Source organism: Mustelus asterias, chromosome 2, assembly GCF_964213995.1.
Source record: "Mustelus asterias chromosome 2, sMusAst1.hap1.1, whole genome shotgun sequence".
Lineage (NCBI taxonomy): Eukaryota > Metazoa > Chordata > Chondrichthyes > Carcharhiniformes > Triakidae > Mustelus > Mustelus asterias.
In genome coordinates this window covers 72,825,286-72,845,507 of record NC_135802.1, presented here as the reverse complement: position 1 = coordinate 72,845,507, position 20,222 = coordinate 72,825,286, and the positions used below count along the sequence as shown (strand labels likewise).

General features: G+C 40.3%; 1 protein-coding gene across 4 annotated transcripts in view; it reads right to left on the bottom strand.

The window, feature by feature from the left end:
• The window catches only part of tmem245 (transmembrane protein 245), a 107,022-nt gene that overhangs the window by 16,544 nt on the left and 70,256 nt on the right, over positions 1-20,222 (bottom strand). For all 4 annotated transcript variants that reach the window (XM_078237075.1, XM_078237072.1, XM_078237073.1 and 1 more), the window contains 4 exons: positions 16,784-16,906; positions 15,282-15,427; positions 9,324-9,424; positions 7,284-7,458 (listed from right to left, as the gene is read on the bottom strand). In XM_078237075.1, the coding sequence (XP_078093201.1) occupies positions 7,284-7,458; positions 9,324-9,424; positions 15,282-15,427; positions 16,784-16,906 (545 nt within the window). The remainder of the gene's footprint in view (positions 1-7,283; positions 7,459-9,323; positions 9,425-15,281; positions 15,428-16,783; positions 16,907-20,222) is intronic.

The window sequence follows — 20,222 nt, the reverse complement described above, 5'->3', positions numbered from 1 at the left end:
CGCACCCCAGACATTCTCTCTTCCACCTTCTTCCATCGGGAAAAAGATAAAGGTCTGAGGTCACGTACCTGCTGCTTCTTCCCTGATGCTGTCAGACTTTTGAATGGACTCATCTTGCAATAGGTTGATCTTTCTCTACACCCTAGCTATGACTGTAACACTACATTCTGCACTCTCTCGTTTCCTTCTCTATGAACGGCATGCTTTATCTGTATAGCGCATAAAAAACAATACTTTTCACTATGTTAATACATGTGACAATAAATCAGACCAAAGGAGGGGCCCCCCGGGACCAGAGAGTGGGAATAAAAGTGTCCCATGAAGACAGTTGGATCAGAAGGTCAAAAAATAGGAATCTAAGCAAGATCCTGTTTGGTGAAATTAAAGCCAAGAACAGAGAAAGGGCTCTGAATTCAAGAGACAGCTGCATGAAGCAGATTTAAATGTCGGCTTGTGAGAAGCCAGACATCCGTGGTGATCCTCAGCTGGTGACAGCTTTATACAGCCTGTGAAACAATGGCGTTCTGTTGGCATGGTTGGATACCCGAGAGATTGTACGGAAGCTAGAATGCAAAGGGTGCTTCAGGACAGAGGAATGCTAAAAAGGGAGGCTAAAATCTTGGATGTGGATCCTTCATGAAGATAGTTGAGAGAAAGTATGATTTGGGAGACAATTCCCACAATTCAAGAGTGAAGTTTGGAAGCCCTTGTATGAAAATCAGAGTTCCAGTGAGATCAGTTGGATTAAGTGTGACAAGCATCTGGGAGATTTGATGAGAAATCTACACAAGTTATTTTAGATCGCATCTGTCACCACCATTTTAGGTGGTGTGTCTGACCATATTTGCCTATTGGCTTGCATGGACTGTGTATTTACTGAGAAAATTTGTAACTTGTGTTATCCATATAAATCTGTGAAGATATGGGCTGGGTTGAAGGAGTAGTGTGTTATAGTAACTTTTTTCTTGTTTATTAAATGTTTTATTATTTTATTAAACTGACTCCGTTCATCCACACCTCTAAACAAAATATAAAAGTTAGGGTCTATCATGTCAAGTTACATCCTGAGATCAGACTTGTCCGGTAGTATCAGCCAGGACCATAATACAACCGAAGAAAATGGCATGAAAGTTGCCAATTTATTATAAAAACACAATTGGTTGTATTCCTTTAAAATACAAACAGTTGCTCAAGAAGAAAGCCCACCACTACCTTCTGAGAGTAAATAGGGATGATCAACAAATGCAACTTCAGTGTTTCCCATATCCAATTTATAAATAAAAGTATCGACATGGCAAGGATTGAGTTCAAACTAGGTTGATACTGCAGTAGCCTTACCAAGTGAGTATTTACTGCAGTATAAGGGTATGGCACCTATAGGGTTAACATTGACCTGATTACAGTACCAGCCACACAGTGATCTGAGAACACAAATGACCCATACCTAGGGGTTAATCTGATGTTGGATAGAGCTTTGTGCACAAGCAAGCATGGAGGCAGCTCCAAGCTTAAGCTCTTTACTATCGATATTATATGGCTCTTGTAGTTAATAAATACTGTTACCCTGCTTTAAGTAACAAAGACTTCACTAAGACGTACTCAACAGCATCAAACACACTACAATACTGACCTTCAAATCAAATTCTGTTTTATCCATTTATGTGAAGCAGAGCAGGTAGTCCTATGATGCTATGGTCAACATTCAACAAGAATGTCTGAAAAAAATGATTTTATGAAAGATTCCTCCCAACTCTCTCTCTCTCTCTTGCCCCCAGAGATTTTTGGATGATTGGTCCCTTTCCATGTCATCAGTACCACGGAGGAAACAGATGGCAGCAGTCTGTGGCAACTCTCAATTTTCAGGAACATAGGAACAGGAGTAGGCCATTCATCCTTCGAGCCTGCTCTGCCATTTAATACAATCACCGCTGATTGGACACTTCAATGTCTTTTATACCCACCATTCCCATAACCCTTTACATTATCATCAAATCAGAAATCCATCAATCTTTGCTTTAAGCATACACAATGACTGAGCTTCCACAGCTCTCAGGGGTAGAGAAGTCCAAAGATTCACAACCCTCTGTACAAAAGAATTTCTCCTCATCTTCACCATGAGTGGCACCACGCTGATTCCAGACTCCCCAACAAAGGGAAACATCTTACTTGCATCTACCCTGTTTATTCCTTTAAGTATTTTGGAGGTGTCAATGAGATCCCCTCTTATTGTTCGATATCTAGGGAGTACAGGCCCAGTTTGCCCATTTTCTCTTCATAAGACAGTGTTGCTATCCCCGGAACAAGTCAGGTGAACTTTCATGGCAATAATATCCTTTCTGAGGCGAGGGGCCCAAAACTGCACACACAACTCCAGACGTGGTCTAACCAAGCTCCTATACAATTAAAGTAATACTTTACTACTCCTGTACTCAAACCCTCTTGCGATAAAGGCTAACATTCCACTAGCCTTCATAATAGCTTGCTACACCTGCATGCTAGCCTTCAGTGACTTAAGCAAAGTCACAACTTGATAGTTGGCTGATGGAAGACAGTTATAAGGCACAACATTCTTTCACCAATGGAGCTTATAAAATCATTAAATTTTACAGCATAGGAGGAGGCCATTTGGCCCATCGGTTCTGCACCGGCTCCCAAAAGGGCGACTCAGCAGGTGCCATTCTCCAGCCCCATCTCCATAGCCCTCTAAACTTATCACTTTCAAATATGTATCCAGCTCTCTTTTGAAACCTCCTATGGAATCCACCTCCACCACTCTTCCAGGCAGCAACTCTGAATAAAGAAGTTTCTCTTCATTTCACTCCTAGCTCTCTTGCCGACTATCTTGAAATTGTGACCCCCTCGTCACTGACATGCCACCTAGTGGAAACAGTTACCCTGTCAAATTTGTTCATAATTTTGAACAATCAATAAGGTCACCTCTTAATCTTTTCTGCTCCAAGGAGAATAAGCCCAATTTCTCTAATCTTTCCTTGTATCTAAAATTTCTCATTCTGGTAAATCTCCTCTGCACTTTCTAGGGCTTTAACATCCTTCCTTCGATAAGGTGCCCAGAATTGAACACAATACTCCAAATGTGGTCTGACCAATGATTTGCAGAGGTGTGACATCACTTCCCTGCTTTTATACTCTATGCTTCTATTTATAAACCCAAGAATCAACTTGCCTGGCTACCTTCAGAGAATTATACACTTGAACTCAGAGATCCCTCTGCTCCTGTATTCCCCTCAAAAGTTATACCATTGAGCCTGTATTGTCTCCCCACGTTTCTGCTACCAAAATCCATCACCTCACATTTCGCTGCATTGAAGTTCATCTTCCCGTGTCTGCCCTTTTGGCCAACATGTCAATGTCCCCCTGAAGTCACTCAGCGTCATCCTCACAATTCATTATTCTCCCTAGCTTAGTATCATCTGCAAATTTAGAGATGTTGCCCTCAACACCTATCTCTAAATTGTTTATATAAATCAGAAAAAACAAGGCCCTCAACACAGATCCCTGGGAACACCACTTTCAATTTGTCTCCAGTCTGAGAAATGCCTCTCTATACCTACTATCCATTTCCTATCTCTTAGCCAACTTCTAATCTGTGCTGCCAAGGATCCATCGATCCCAAACATTTCTAATTTGTTAAGCAATCTGCTATGTGGCACCATATAAAATGCTTTCTGAAAGTCCAAATATGCAACATCCACTAATGCACTATCCTCATCCACTGCATGTGTCACTTCGTCAAATAACTCAATTAAATTTGCCTGACATGATCTGCACTTGACAAAGCCATGTTGACTGTCTAATATTAACTTATTTTTCTCTAAGTGCATATTTCTCTTATCCCGTATTATGGCCTCCATTAGTTTTCCCACTATTCATGTCAAGCTGACAGATCTGTAGTTGCCTGGGTTATCCTTTAACCCTTTCTTAAACAATGGCATCACATTTGCAATTCTCCTGTCCCCCAGGACTAACCCTGTGCTCAGAGGGGCCTGGAAAATTTTTGTCAATGGCTCAGCAATTTGCTCCCTTACCTCACTCAGCAAACTAGGATGCATCCCATCTGGGCCTGGTGACTTCTCTATCTGGAGTGCTGCCAGCCTTTTTAAGCACCTCTTCTTTATCTATCACTATACTGCTCAGTTGCTCAACACCTACAGTTCCAATTGGGCCATTATCACTATCTTCTAATTTTGTAAAGACAGAAGCAAAGTACTCATTTAGTACCTCTGCCATGCCCTCCGCTTCAGTGAGCAGTTTACCCTGCTTGACCCTTATGGGCCCCATTCTATCCTTCACTAATCTTTTACCATGAGCATGTTTGAAGAACATTTTACTATTTGCTTTAGAGCAGCCTACCATCCTTTCTTATGCTTCTTCTTAGCCTTCCTTATTCCAGTCTTAGCCTCTCTACTGCATTTCAGATACTCTTCCTGATTTCCATTGCTATTATTATTCTGGCATGCATCATATGCCTCTTTTTGCTTCCTTATTTTCTCATCAATATCCTTAATCATCCAGGGTACTCTAGCTTTGGATACCCCGTATTTTTTATCATGGGTATGTACCTAGCTTGCACTCTATTCGTCTCTCCTTTGAAAGTCTCCAACTTATCATCCACAGTTTTGTTTCCAATCAACTTGCTCCAGTTCAACTTTCAGACCCCTAAAATATGCCCTTTTTCAGTCTGGAACTTTAATCTGTGGCTGATTTTTATCCTTATCCAACTTAACATTGAACCTTATTATATTATGATCACTATTTCCCAACTGCTCCCCCACTCTGATGTTCTACCTCATTTCCTAGGACCAGATCCAGCACAGCTTCTTCCCTGCTGGGACTGGAAATGTACTGTTACAGAAAGTTCTCCTGCACGCACTGCAGGAATTTTTTCTCTTCCGTGCCCCACATTCTACCCTTTTCTTAGTCTACCTTAGGGTAATTGAACTCTCCAATTATCACAGTACTACTTGTCCTGCAGGTTCCCATAATCTGCCTACAAATGCTCTCTTCTACTTCCTCTTCACTATTTAGAGTTCTATAATAAACACCAAACAAGGTCACTGCTCTCTTCCCCTTTCTCACCGCCAACCATATAGATTTTAATTTATCTCGTTCAAAGGCTATGATACTATCTTTGACCAAGATTGGGGCGGCACAGTAGCATAGTGGTTAGCATGACCTGGTTTCGATTCCCTGCTCGGGTCACTGTCTGTGCGGAGTTTGCACATTCTCCCTGTGTCTGCGTGGGTTTCCTCCGGGTGCTCCAGTTTCCTCCCACAGTCCAAAGATGTGCGGGTTAGGTTGATTGGCCAAGCTAAATTGCCCCTTAGTGTCCCGGGATGCATGGATTAGTGGGTAAATATGAGGGTTAGAGGGATTAACAGGTAAATATGTAGGGATACGGGGATAGGGCCCGGGTGGGATTGTTGTCGGTGCAGACTCGATGGGCCAAATGGCCTCTTTCTGCACTGTATGGTTTCTATGGCTACACCTCGTCACTTTTTACCCACCCTGTTTCTACCAGCAATCTTATAACCTGAGATGTTAAGTATCCAGTCCTGTTCTAGCTTGAGGCCATATTTCTGACAATGCTAAACGTCATATCCCATCAGAGCAATTTCTGCTTCTAGTTCCCCAATTTTGTTCACTATACTCCATGCATTTACTTGCATACAATTTAACCCTGTCCTTATCTCTTTCTTGCCCTTTGGCAGGCGACCATTTCTTTGTTCACCGTCAACACTCAACCCTTCCCTCACTTCCTTTTTCTTGTTCCCCATCTTCTCTCTTTTGCCCTCACTAATACTTCTAAAACTAGGCCCATTAGTCAACCCACCTCCTGCCTTACAGGTTTAAATCTACCCCCACACTATTTACTCACTCAGTCAGGAGATTGGTTCCATTTCAGCTCAGGTGAGACCCATCTCTTCTGAACAGCTTTCTCCTTTCCCAAAAATGATCCCAATATCCCAAAAATCTAAACCCCTCCCTTCTGCACCATCCCTCAAGCCACGCATTTACTTCCCTGATCTGCCTTTGCCTAAATGATGAAGCTTGTGGTACAGGCAGTATTTCTGAGATTACTACTATTCCAATCCAGCTCAAATATGTTTCAATCCCGGCTAATGCTGTAGAAATGTTTCTAAGTAATTAGATATTAAACCTAGCGTTTGCCTGTAACAAGAGGGCCCAGAATTTGTAATCATTACAATGGCAAAACTGAGCATGCTTGCCTTCAGTACTCCACTGAAACGGATAGCAACTTTGGGAACATGCACATGCATTAGAACAACATGGAAATCCAGAGTTGCTGTCAGTAATTCCATGTTTTTCCAGAGAGTACACTGATGAGGGTCTTCCCAAAGTGCAATCCCCAAGTAATCAGTGAATTAACAAAAGAGTCCACTTTTACACTGAGTGTCGCTGTAAAAATCCTCATAAAGGTTACAACTTTTGAATATAGTGAATATAAGGTATACTATGTTCATAATTATTGGTAAACACCTTCACTGGTTTCTGACAGCCTCTTATATGTACAGAATTTCACATTTTTCAATTATGATTAAAAAAACATTTTTTGAAATAAAACGTTTTTAAAGTTTACTTATAGATACTTTACCTTACTCCAATCAATCATTTATTTCACTATCTGAAATTTAAATTTAAAGTGAAGGATAATACATTACTATAATGTTTATGAGATTACTTCAGTGTGATTGGCTGCTAACCCTGCTGCTGGATGCCTGGAGATCCTGCCTCAATGCTAGACTTTAAACAGTTCTTGGGAAAGTGATCACTAGATCCTTGTGGCAGCTTTCGGAGGTCAGCAGCAAATATAATTCCTTCGCCACTGCCGGCAAAATCGAACCCAATACTGGTAAAGGTACATTTAACTAACTGCCTTCTATACAAACTTGTTCAAACATTGCAGAAAATGAATCAATGTCTCAATGGTGCGGAGATTGGGTTAAGATGAATTTATGAACTTTTAAGCCAAACCTATTTGGAGCCTGGAGTACTTAGTACCAGCTGTGAAATTTATCAATTAATGATAGGGACATGTTCCATTCTGGGAAATGGAACACATCAATTCATTTGAGAATAACATTTTCCTATTAATATTTAAAGAAACAAAAATTTGAAATTTAGGTTTTACAAAGACTAATATTTCCTATCAAGAGAAGGTTATAATCCAACAATATTTTGTTTTGTATAATGAATTTTAAATGTTCAAAGATAAAATAATGGAAATCAACAGTGATACTCACCCAGAAATATCAGAATAAATAGCTGTATCCACAAAGTAGGTTGGTAGCAAATGGCAAACTAGGAGGAGGATGGCCATAAAGTTCTCTCCTTGCGTCAGCCAGAGGTCTATCACTGCTGGCATTGCAGCCCAATAAGTTCCCAGAAATGGGACTGCTCCAAGGGTAGCTGCTAGAGCTGTCAAAAAAGCACAATTGGATTTTTACACCAAAGATAACTGTACCACAAAGCTTTTAAGTTGTTACCTAAAGGAATACTTATTTTTAGGTTAGCAGTTACATTTGGTTTGCAGCAGCCAGCCTTTTTCCCCTAAAGCCATGTTCTTTACAAGAAAGCCAAAGCACACCTTGGGATGCACATCTTCAGCATGGCCTAAAGCATGATTTTCCAACAGACAAGTTCATAACTGGGCATCTCACTGAAATTTGGAACCAGTTGAATCTCTAGCTAACAGATGTATAGCATGATGACATAAATGCTATGCCCAGCTTCACATTATCCATTTTGCCATCATTCTTGAACATGGGCATGGCATCGTACTATTCAGGTTGCCACGGGATAGGCCATCAATTTCAGTTTCCAAACTAAGGTTCTGCTGTTTTCAATAGCCTTATCACTTTAGTGTTGATTTTTAAAGAGGTAGATCAATTCAGGCCCAAAGGAAGTCCTTGGGATAATTGGGACCTCACCCATAAAATATCTCAATTAGCAGAAACCACGAGCAATTTAACCTGGTGTACTTATGATATTGGAGTAGCAACTAATATTACCACTAAGCTGCACAGCCACACAACAACCTAAAGAGGATCATGTTCTGTGATAAATAAAGCTAGTAAGAAGTCTAACAACACCAGGTTAAAGTCCAACAGGTTTATTTGGTAGCAAAATCTACTAGCTTTCGGAGCGCTGCTCCTTCGTCAGGTAAGTGGGAGCTCTGTTCACAAACAGGGCATATAAAGACACAAACTCAATTTACAAAATAATGGTTATTGTAAATTGAGTTTGTGTCTTTATATGCCCTGTTTGTGAACAGAACTCCCACTTACCTGACGAAGGAGCAGCGCTCCGAAAGCTAGTAGATTTTGCTACCAAATAAACCTGTTGGACTTTAACCTGGTGTTGTTAGACTTCTTACTAGCTTTATTTATCACAGAACATGATCCTCTTTAGGTTGCTGTGTGGCTGTGCAGCTGGTGTTGAGAGACTTCTTTCTGTGTTTACCACAGTCCAACGCCGGCATCTCCACATCATAAATAAAGCTTGCATGGCTGCGGTAAATTTTTTAAAAGGGACCACACACTGAAAATGAACAAGCCGTGAAAACAGCTGATTTTTAAAAGGAATGTTGCTTGGATTACAAAGGTTATGAACTCAAATTTCACTGTGGAAAATTGTGAAACTAAATTCATTTAAGAGAAGTTACAACATAGAAAGAGGCCAGTCAGTCCACTGTGTCTGCCCCAACTGGGGAAAAACTAACCACCCTTTCTAATGTAACCACCCTTTCAATTTTCCAGAACCTGGTGTGTAGCCTTGCAGGTTACAGCGTTTCAAGTGTAGATCCAGGTAACTTTTAAACAGGTTGAGGATTTCTGCCTCAACTACAAATCTGAGCAGCAAATTGGAGACACCTACCACCCTCTGGATGAAAAACGTTTTCCTAATATCCCCTCTAAACAGGGGGTAGGGCCTGGGTGGGGGTAGGGCCTGGGTGGGATTGTGGTCGGTGCAGACTCGATGGGCCGAATGGCCTCCTTCTGCACTGTAGGGTTTCTATGATTTCTATGATTCTATGAAACCTTTTACCAATTACATCCCCAATAAAGGTGACTTTATTAAATTTGTCTTAAATTATTAAAGTTTGAGATCACAGAAAAATGCCATTCGACTCCACCGTATGATTTTGCTTTGTTAGTTTTTAAAGGAACTGGCTAACATCCAGAACCACAATGACAAAAGTTTATGGCTAAATTACAACACAACTAGTAGTCTGTATTTGACATCATATTTACACATGCAAAATAAATACAGCCAGTCATTACCTGATGGAATGAAGACAATATTGATTCCAAATATAGTGTGAGTCAACCAGGTGTAAAGCCCATAGAAAGCAGCCATCTTGAGGGAAGCATCAAATACACCACTGGAGAGGACACAAGTAAATTGCATGTCACTAATTTTATATATGGCAATGTTACTTGTGTGCTAATATCTATAACTGATGCCACATGAGGCGCTGTCGTAAAACATCTGTAGAACTGAAAACTGTATTTAAGTTTATTTATTAGTCACAAGTAAGGCTTACATTAACACTGCAATGAAGTTACTGTGAAATTCCCCTAGTCGCCACACTCCAGCACCTGTTCGGGTCAATGCACCTAACCAGCACATCTTTCAGACTGTGGGAGGAAACCGGAGCACCCCAAGGAAACCCACGCAGACATGGGGAGAACGTGCAAACTCCACACAGTGACCCAAGCTGGGAATCAAACCCGGTTTCCTGGTGCTGTGAGGTAGCAGTGCTAACCACTGTGTCATCCCCATTCTTTGTGGATCAAACTTTCATGTATGAAACTTCATACATTTCTAAATAATGTTTTCAAAATAACTATAAACTATACAAAATGATTTAAATTACCAAATACAAATCAAAATCTTCTCAGTAGTTGACATCAAAATTAAGGCTTTTTTATGTTTAAATCACCATCAAAGGAATTGAGTGGGATGGAGCAACAGCCAAAATGGCTTCTGTAACTATCCATAGTCAATCAATTGTCAAGTAATATTGAACCATTAATAACTTTTTCACATCTATTTGCCTCGTCCTCAAATTTTATTTTGCTTCCTATCTACTATCTTCTTCTGGCAAAGCAACTGCTAGTAAATTTGCTGATTGCATCTTTTAGATGTGCATAATCCACTGAAACTGTCATAGTTGAAATAGCTTGATTTGAAGTCTTACAGTATGGGTATATGAAGCTCATCTTGGAGTCCTTACAGAAGTTTTATTTTCATGTATATTAGTTAACTTTCCAAACAATAGAGAATGGATCTCGATAGCGCCCATGAAAAATTGCACCCTTCATACAAACTAAACATTAAAGAAACTTGAGTGAAGTTCTGATTTATTTCTGGTTTTCTTTCATTCACACTGCTCAGATAAATTAATTTTAAAGTCAGATACAACTTTCCCTTTTCAGACAAGATAAATGTGGTAGATTTGCTTTGTTTTGTATAGGGCACATAAGTAGTTGCTCAATCACCCTTCTGCAGATGATCAAAGCTTTTCAACAAACAGTATCATCCTCATATGCTAAGTTAGTAAAAATAAAATTGCTCACTGTTGTTTCTCTTTGAGACTTTCACACATTTACTGGAAAAATCTGTTTAAACAATGAACTGCATGATGTCCAGATTAAGAACAAGGACTGAATTGAGATTGATATGTGAACTCCCATTTTCTGATGATGCAGCTTTTATGGTGCATTCAGCTGCAGGTCAGTAGTCAATTCTAACTACCTTCTCAAATGCTGCAGAGAATATTGGGTCAAAGTAGCTTTAACAATGACTCAAGGCAGTCAGCCTGAAGCAGCACTACAATTGAACAACACTGAACTGAAAAATGTGGATACATTTTGCTACCTGGTGGGATCAACAGTCTCAAGTGAAATGAAGCTTGATGAGAGATCAGTTCATATTGATACTGATGTGACATTTGGAAATGCTCAAGATTGAACATGACTGATAGGCCATATTGTTAGAATGGATGATGGCTGCCTACCAAAAGGTGCACTTTATGGAAGACTTGATGGTGTCCATAGACCTGTTGGTGAAAAAAACTAAGATACAAAGACTCATGCAGGCAAGTTACCATGTTGTGTCAGATTGATTTCAATAACTAGGACAGTCTGCATGTGACTGCAGGCATTTGATGCCAAATTTGCACATAGAAATTTGAAGAATTAGATCTTCAGATTGCCATAGAAAAACAGCTTCATGGAAGGAACAGGGGGCAGTAGCCCTGCATCAGCGAATGATTACCAATGATGTCCACAATACATCTGTCAATGCCTTGTTCAAATTGGACTGTACTCCTAACTGAAAACTCTCGGATGAGCAGTAGATGGGAATCATCGACAACGATGCAAAGCCTATGAATCACAACTAATCCCTTTCTGGAATATTCATTAAAATTACAAGTTTAATCACAAAGCAGGATGAAAACTGCACGGGAAGAAGTATATTTACATATTAAAAATTCTCCTTTGTGAATTCTGCAGTGTAGAATCTGAAAAATTAGCAATGAAAATAATATGTCTTAAAATGCATTGGCCAATAGCATAAAGATGTGTGGGTTAGGTTGATTGGACATGCTAAATTGCCTAATGCTAAACAGCAGTGAATCCCGTACCAGCAGCACCAGCTGGGATGGCAGCACAGGTAGAGCCGGTGGCCGATCTGCAATCTCCAGCCAGTAGAAGAAACCTGTTACCCCGCCACTTGACTTGGAATGTCTGGCAGGTGGTGGTACAACCGCTGGCAGATTGCCAAGCCCCAGTCCAGTGGCTGCCAGTGCTGTTATTCACACTGCGCCCAAATGTTACATGGGACAACATTCAATAGCAATCCCTAGTGTAACCATTGTAAAAGAAAATGTGACATTTATGAGCAATCGATTCAGCTGAAAAAAGTGAGTGTGCCGTGGAATTGTTTGTCTCATTGGAGTGTGCCATGTTACTGAAAAGATTGGGAACCACTGACCGAGTACACTACCCTGAGGAACTCCTGGGGCTAAAATGATTGACCTCCAACATTCACAATCCTCTTCCTTTGTACTAGGTATGGCTCCAATCTCTGCCCTTACTAAACTCATTCATTAAGTGACAAATTTAATGTCCCCAGGAATAAAAGATATGTTTCATCAATTACCTTCCTTCCATCACGAGTTCAGAAGTGTGCACTGATGACTGCACAATGCTCAGCACCATTTGCATCTCCTCAGATACTGAAGCAGTCCATTCCTAGATACATCAGGACCTGGGCAATATCCAGGCTTGGCTGACAAGTAACATTCGAGCCACACAATAGCCAGGCAATGACCATCTCCAACATGAAAGAATCTAATGGTTACAGAGTGTTATCAGCCTTTTCTCCTATATAATTGTTTTGCTGGCATCTGTTGAGGGCTCTGAGCATGGGCGGGCTTTTCCGTCTGCAAGAGTGTGTTCTGCAAGCAAGACCTGTTTTACAAATGCTCCGGTTTTCATAGTTAGAGTTATTGGCCATGTTCTGTTGAGTTATTGTTGAACTTTGTTATTTATTTATATAAAGATCATTCTTTAAACCACACATTGAACTATCTTATTTTTGGTCTCAAATTATCAAACTAACTATCATCCCTTGAAATTCAATGACTTTACCACAGTTGAAACCCCACTATCGACATCATGGTGGTTTCCATTGACCAGAAACTGAACTGGACTAGCCATATAAATACTGTGGGTATAAAGACAGATCAGAGGCTAGGAATCCTGCAACGAGCTTTTCATCTCCTGACTCCTCAAAGCCTGTTCACCATCTACAAGGCACAATCAGGATTGTGATAGAATACTCTCCACTACCATCTACAAAATGTACTGCAGGAACTCACCAAGGCTGCTTAAGCAACACCTTCCAAGCTCATGACCACTACCATCTAGGAGGACAAGGGGCAGCAGAAATCTGGGAACAGCACCACCTGGAGGTTCCCCTCCAAATCACTTACCATCCTTGCTTGGAAATATATTGCTGTTCCTTCACTGATGCTAGGTCAAAATCCTGGAACTCTCCCTACCAGCACTGTGGATGCAATTACACTTCAGGCACTGCAGCGGTTCAAGAAGTTAGTTCGCACCACCTTCTCAAGAGCAACTGGGGATGGGCAATAAATGCTGGCATAACCAGCGATGCCCGCATTCCGTAAATGAATAAAGGAAAAGCCACTGGAGTCTTGCATTATCTTGTCTTTACTGGAAGTCTTTTGCAAGATCAATAAGTTACTATATTTTACCTAAAATGCATGAAGAAAATACAATTTATAGTGAAATTCATGAATTACCTTCTCATCACATTTTAGTTTATGGAAAACAATAAAAAACAAAATGAAACACAAGGGTAAATACAAATGCATCCCCCCCCCCCCCCCCACCCCGCCCCCGGGGGACAGGTGAGGGGCTAAAAACTTCAAGTCAGGGACTGTATTTCCAACCTGCTGTGCATGCATCTACTGGCATGTTTGCAGCAGTGGGTAGTGTGGTGTGCCTGTATTCGGTTTTGGAAAGGCAGGACACTTCATTATGTCAATCAGGCTCCCAAAGTGCAACTGGGTGCCTGATTTGAAATTAACAGTGCCACCCAGGTTTCTCAGAGCTCAGGAAACCCAGCTGTGATATGCAGATGGGAGCTGGTGGTTCCAGCAGGTAAATATTTTTAAAACACTCCATGCATGCCAGAAGTGCTCCTCACAAGTCTTTCAAGCAAATCTTCAGCCTCCCCTCTGCTGACTGAAGTCTCACTGCACCGTGACTAGCCTGCCATCAAGTAAAAAAATTAATACTTGAAATAAAAGTGGACATTCTCTCCATCAGTATGGGTTTCCTCCAGGTGCTTCGGTTTTCTCCCACAGTCCAAAGATGTACAAGTTAAGTGGACTGGCCATGCTAAGTTGTTGCTTAGTGTGCAAGGATGTGTAGGCTAGGTGGATTAGCTATAGTAAATGTGTGGGGTTACAGGGATAGGGCGTGGGAGAGCACCTGGTTAAGATACTCTCAGACAATTGGTAGAGACTTGATAGGCCGAGTGACCTCTTCTGCACAGTAGGGATTCTATGATTCACTTTAATCTCATGCGGCTTCCTTCCAACTCAGATGATGACAGGAGCTTGTGTCTGTAAAGAGGCTGAGCTGGGTTGAGCGGTCATCAATTCAGTTATCCCGGCTAACTTCATTATCCTTTCCTGCAAATACTGGGTACTGATCAAACTTACCATCAGATTTGGTATGATTCATTACCATCATGCACAAAGAAAGTGAATCAACTTTAAAAATGCAGATATTAAAATAGAAAGCAACATCAAAAATGTGTGCTTTAAAAAAAATGTCAATAGCGCTCGACCTGAATTTAACAGGAGTAACTTGGAGGTATGAATTACCAATTATTTAACGCCTGCCTACGTTTAGTATGCACATTTCTTAAACCTAGTGCTTTTGAATTTAAATGTGAAAATTTAACTTATTACTGACGTCCAAATGGAATATATTTTGAACATAAACATTTTTGAAAAGAAAATGTTACTTTTTGATGAGGTGAGAATATATGTCAAATTTGATGTGAACTACAAATTGCTTCAAATTTAATGAACAGCTGAAATCATTTACATTTGAACAGAGCTATACTTTGCAAAACTCCTAAATGAGTAACGGTTTACCCATCAAGATGCAGTCATACCAGTGCGCATGCACTCACATGAAAGTATCACACACACCAAGCTGCACTGAGGCTCTCACAACATGCAACTTGGTAGTGTGCAATGCCTCCACCAGAGCAAGCAGAATGGGAAGTGAAGAATGAGAGGTATGATCTACTCAGTGACTGGGATACAAAACCACATGCTACCAAACAGAAAGAAGGATGGTCAAATGGAACTTCATGCTCATGCAATGTTTCTAATTCTAGAAGTTAGTTCTATGACTAAGTAGATTTCCCCATAGTACACATGCACAAAAGCATATCTGTCATAATGTCACAAGTGCCAATTTGTAGTTTTGTGAATGATTTGAAATTAAAGATGCCTCAAATCATTTTTTTTTTTAAAAAGTGTCACGGTCAGAAGAAAACAAATCCAGGTAATGATTGCTGATGAACAAGGTAGTTATTTTGATTTTTTTTTTGGAGATCAAAGAAATGGAAGATTGTATAATTCAAGTTTAATCATTTATAATTGCAGTTTGGTGTTAGCCTACCGTATAGCTTCTTCAACAGACTGACCCACAATGTTGGAGGAAGGACCTGGCTGGGAAAGTGGTGTCAGACTAATAACCCATTTCACAGGTTTGTAGTATTCATCATTGGAACTCAATAGATAGAAAAGTGTGGTCAAGAAAATGACCTGCAGGAAATAAAGATTAGAATTGAGCCACATCAGAGCATTAAATTAAAAACAATCCAGATTAAAATTGTAGCTTTTCTTACCAAAGTAAGACTGTACAACCAGAATGACAATTTCTACAAATCATTTCTCATGTGTTTTTGGAACCATCATTCCATTTATTATAAGAGCAGACACACTATTTTGGGATTTAACTAGAGTGGATTTCTACTTTAATAAAATAAAAGCAAATTACTGCAGATGCTGGAATCTGAAACAAAAACAGAAAATGCTGGAGAATCTCAGCGGGTCTGACAGTATCTGTGAAGAGAGAACAGAGCTAACATAATGAGTCTGGAAGACTTCTTCAGGATGTGGAGATGCCGGCTTTGGACTGGGGTAAGCGCAGTAAGAAGTCCAACTTTAACCTGGTGTTGTGAGACTTCTTACTGACTTATTCAGAGCAGATTTCAACTTTCACTGTTTTTAGATAAATATATTGCAATGAAACAGTTTAGTAATGTGTTTCTTTACATTTGATTTTACTTTTAAGACAAAAAATTGTGGATAAATGACCCAAATGATACATGCAGTGAGGCAAGAAGGCCAAAAACTATTATTCCCACTCCTCCTTCAACCGAACACTGCACAAGACTAAATTCCAGCTCAGTTACTGTAACATTTGAAGTTTTGTGTTAGCATTACTTTCACATTTCAATACCTATACCATTGGCAGTTGTACCTCCAAAGTGGAAAGAGTGGAGAGACAGGGACAAAGATACAAGAATCAAGGATTCTGGACAGGATTTGAAGCCGTGGTAATATGGTATAGCATGTTCATGGGATACAGGTGTCACTAGCAGGGCCAGCATTTAAGACAGATGAGGATTTTTTTTTTCTAAATGTTAAGTGTCTTTTGAACTCTCCTCCACAATAAATGCTGGAAGCAGAGTTTTCAAATATTTTTAAGGCAGTGGTTGATAGATAGAGCCTTGATAAGCAAAGGGGTGAAAGGTCATCAGGGTAGACACAGGAATGTGCAGTTGAATTTACAATCAGATCAGCCGTGATCTTATTGAATGGAGGAGCAGGTTGAGGGAGGGAGGATGGGAGTAACCTACTCCTGCTCCTAATTTGTATCCTCATGTCTCCATAACATTCAGACTTGATTATTCTAATGTGCTCAAAATGAGCCTCCCGTGCTCCACCCACTGTATTTATAAAATACTGAAAGGATTTAGAGCCAAATTACTTTGTTTTTTAAAAAAGGTGTTTGATTCATTACTTTTTTTAAAACAACACATGGTGAAATTTTATTTACACATTCTACATTACTGAAGAATGCCTCATAATACAGTTCAACAGTAAATTCCTCACCAATGAAAGAACAAAGTTGAGAAGTGCTGTACCACTATGAAACAGAACCGTCAGTAAGGTGGTTGCAGTTGTGAACAGCAGACTCACATTTCGGCTCATCACGATCCAGAGAGACTCCAATATCTAGGGGAATACAAATATAAAAGATCAGGAGTGTCCTCATCCATTTCACCCCTTCGCCACAAACAATTCACAAGGTCTCAAGTGTAGAGGGCAACACAACAGCATCATACATGTATTTGAGTCACAGAATATTACTTACAATACAGATAGAACAGATTACTACTCAATTTGCTGGCCAGTATGAATAGAAGTTGAAAAATATCAACAATATCTGCAAATATTATTTGCTCAAAAAAGTGCTTAAATCAGCACTCCAGCCAATCAGAAAAAGTCTCTTATATTCTTCCTTCTGGACAACCACTGATATTTATAAAGGAATTAAGTAACAAAGTCTAAAATCAGTTACAAACAAGAGGTGGGAGTGAGTTAATAGGAAGTGAAGTATAGAGGGAGAAATGATACAGGAAGTGTCATGACATCGCTCCCATCTCACTTGCATCAATTTTCCATTTTTCATTGTCCATAAGCACATCCTTCACCACTCGCCCCTTTCCCCCTAACCCTTTACCATCTGAAAGAGCATAGAGGCCGGGTGTTCTTTTTCCCTCTGCTTTGCATTTTGAAAAAAGGCCTTATTAAATGGAAAGCAGAGGGAGATTGGCACTAAAAACAAATAAAATAATGCTGGTTCAAAAGGTTACTTTTTAAATGTAGAATTTTCTGTTCACATTTCACATAACCATGCTTCATCCTGTCTGATTTGCACTTTGCTAGGACCCAAGATCAGCAAGTATGATGAGGCTGAACAAGTTAAATCATGTCTAGCTTTTTCTGCCAGACGGAACACGCTGGAAAGTTGCCTGATTACTCTGAACAAGCTGGCCAAAAATATAAAAACCACTCAGGTGCAGCAAAGATATCTTGAGTGAAGGAATAATCGGCCAAAGGAAACAAACTCACAACCACCAAGTTAGGAGCAAGGTATTTTAGTACATGAATGTAATTGTAAGATCAATTTGTTAATCAGCTCATCAAAAATGAGAATAACATATATTTTATCATTGGAAAATTTCATATAACCAGTTATATTCCCAAAGAACACCAACAGTCAAATATCCTGAGGATAACAGATTCAACTCAAGTTGATACTATGGACCTACACCAAAGAATGGCAAGTCATCTTCAGGAGAGGAGACATGGGCCAGAATTTTATGGTCCTACAAACCAGCCGGTCCCGCCGAAGATGTGGGAGGAGGGGGAAATGGGTGGGAGAGAGGTAAAATTGAGAAAAGGGGGGAGAAAGGGAAGCAAGGGGGGGGGGGGGGGGGGAAGAGTGGGGGGCAATAAAAAAGACAAGAAATAAAAGGTAGAGAACAGTTAAAAATTAAATGAAACAAAAACAAAGGGGTCGAGGTGGGGTGGAGCTAATCATCTGAAGTTGTTGAATTCGATGTTGAGACTCCCTTTTCTATTCTCTCTATGGACTGCCATTAGCACCCATTAGCCTTTCCCCTTGTTTTTGTGGCTATGACTCATCTTTCATTCCCTCACCCTGCTGTATAAACATCTCCCACTTTCTATGCCTTTTAGCTTTGACAAAGGGTCATTGGGACTCAAAACGTCAGCTCTTTTCTCTCCTTACAGATGCTGCCAGACCTGCTGAGATTTTCCAGCATTTTCTCTTCGGGTAATAGACAACCCAAGTTGTGCTTTACAGGCATCTATTGCTTTTTTTCATAAAAGCATATTATTAAAATATATTTTGTAAACCAGAAGACAAGTTATCCCTGTGTAGCTTGCATGGACAGGTAAAAGATTCAAAAAAGAATTAGGGAAGGCCTGAAAAGTTTGACCATAGGATAATGGGCAACCATAGATAATGAGCAGCACAGTGGCTAGCACTGCTGTCTCACAGCACCAGGGATCCGGGTTTAATTCCCTGCTTGGGTCACTGTCTGTGTGGAGTCTGCACGTTTCCCAAGTACGTTCTGTGTGGGTTTCCTCCGGTTTCCTCCCACAGTCCAAAGATGTGCGGGTTAGGTGGATTGGCCATGCTAAATTGCCCCTTAGTGTTGGGAAACTAGCTAGGGTAAATGCATGGGATTATGGGAATAGGGCTCGAGTGGGATTGTGGTTGGTGCAGGCCGAATGGCCTCCTGCTGCACTGTATGGTTCTAACTTAAGTTGGGAACTTAAAAAGATCAAAATACCACCAACTCCCACTCCACTATGTCAAATGTATGGCAGTTAAATGTGAAAAAATATATTTAAAATACTAGGGACAAATAAATTGAGTTTGTAACACTGAATCTGGGGAGCAAGACTTGACTTGTGGTTGGGAAATAGCCACAATAGTGCTAAATATTTCTCTATTTTTCTATTCTCTTCCTTCAAATGATTAATCCTCTCCGAAAGTAAATTTGCACTTAATTCAAGTTTTAATCTCCTGTATTTACATTTATAACCTGCTGGGATATAGCAATTCATGTAGTTAAACAATATGTTATTCATTACTAATCAAAAATATATGCAGAATGCAGTCATTGATATCAGACATGTGTGTAAACTGCAAGGTAAAATAAAAGATCTACAGAAAGTACCTTCAAAAGAGTTTCTGTTAACACAGAAACGATATACTCAAGTCCATCTCAGCTATATGCTGCACCCTACTGGTATTACTGGAAACAACTGTGGCACTAGACAATTTTGAAGTGCGACACAAGTGGGAATCGGAGGTCCCCAAGCACCTTTTTAAAAGAATGGAGCTCCACTGAAAATTTCAAATCCAATTTTTTTCCCGTTTTTATTTGTAGCATCAGAGAGGGGGAAAACATAGGAGGAAAAGGGGAAATTAAATTCTGAACCACAAGGAGCGGCACAGTGCAGTGGTTAGCACTGCTGGCTCACAGCGCTAGAGACCCAGGTTCAATTCTGGGCTCCGGCGACTGTGTGTGTGGAGTTTGCATGTCCTCCTCGTGTCTGCGTGGGTTTCCTCCGGGTGCTCCGGTTTCCTCCCACAGTCCAAAGATGTGTGGCAATTCAGCATGGTTTAGCCATGCTGAATTGCCCCTCAGTGTCAGGGGGATTAGCAGGGTAAATAAGTGAGTTTATGGGGATAGGGCCTGGGTAGGATTATGGTCGGTGCAGGCTCAATGGACCAAATGGCTTCCTTCTGCACTGTAGGGATTCTATGATTCTAAAAAAAGAGAAAATCAGTTTTTGATTGCCACTAAACCTCAAGAAAACAAGACACAATTAAGCAAAACTCAAAACTGCAACTTGCAAGAAAAAAATAGTTTAGTAGCAGGTTTCACACTCATGATAGGGAGAGAGGAACTTCAATGGCCTGGAGCTTCCAGTGGCAACCGTGGCAAAT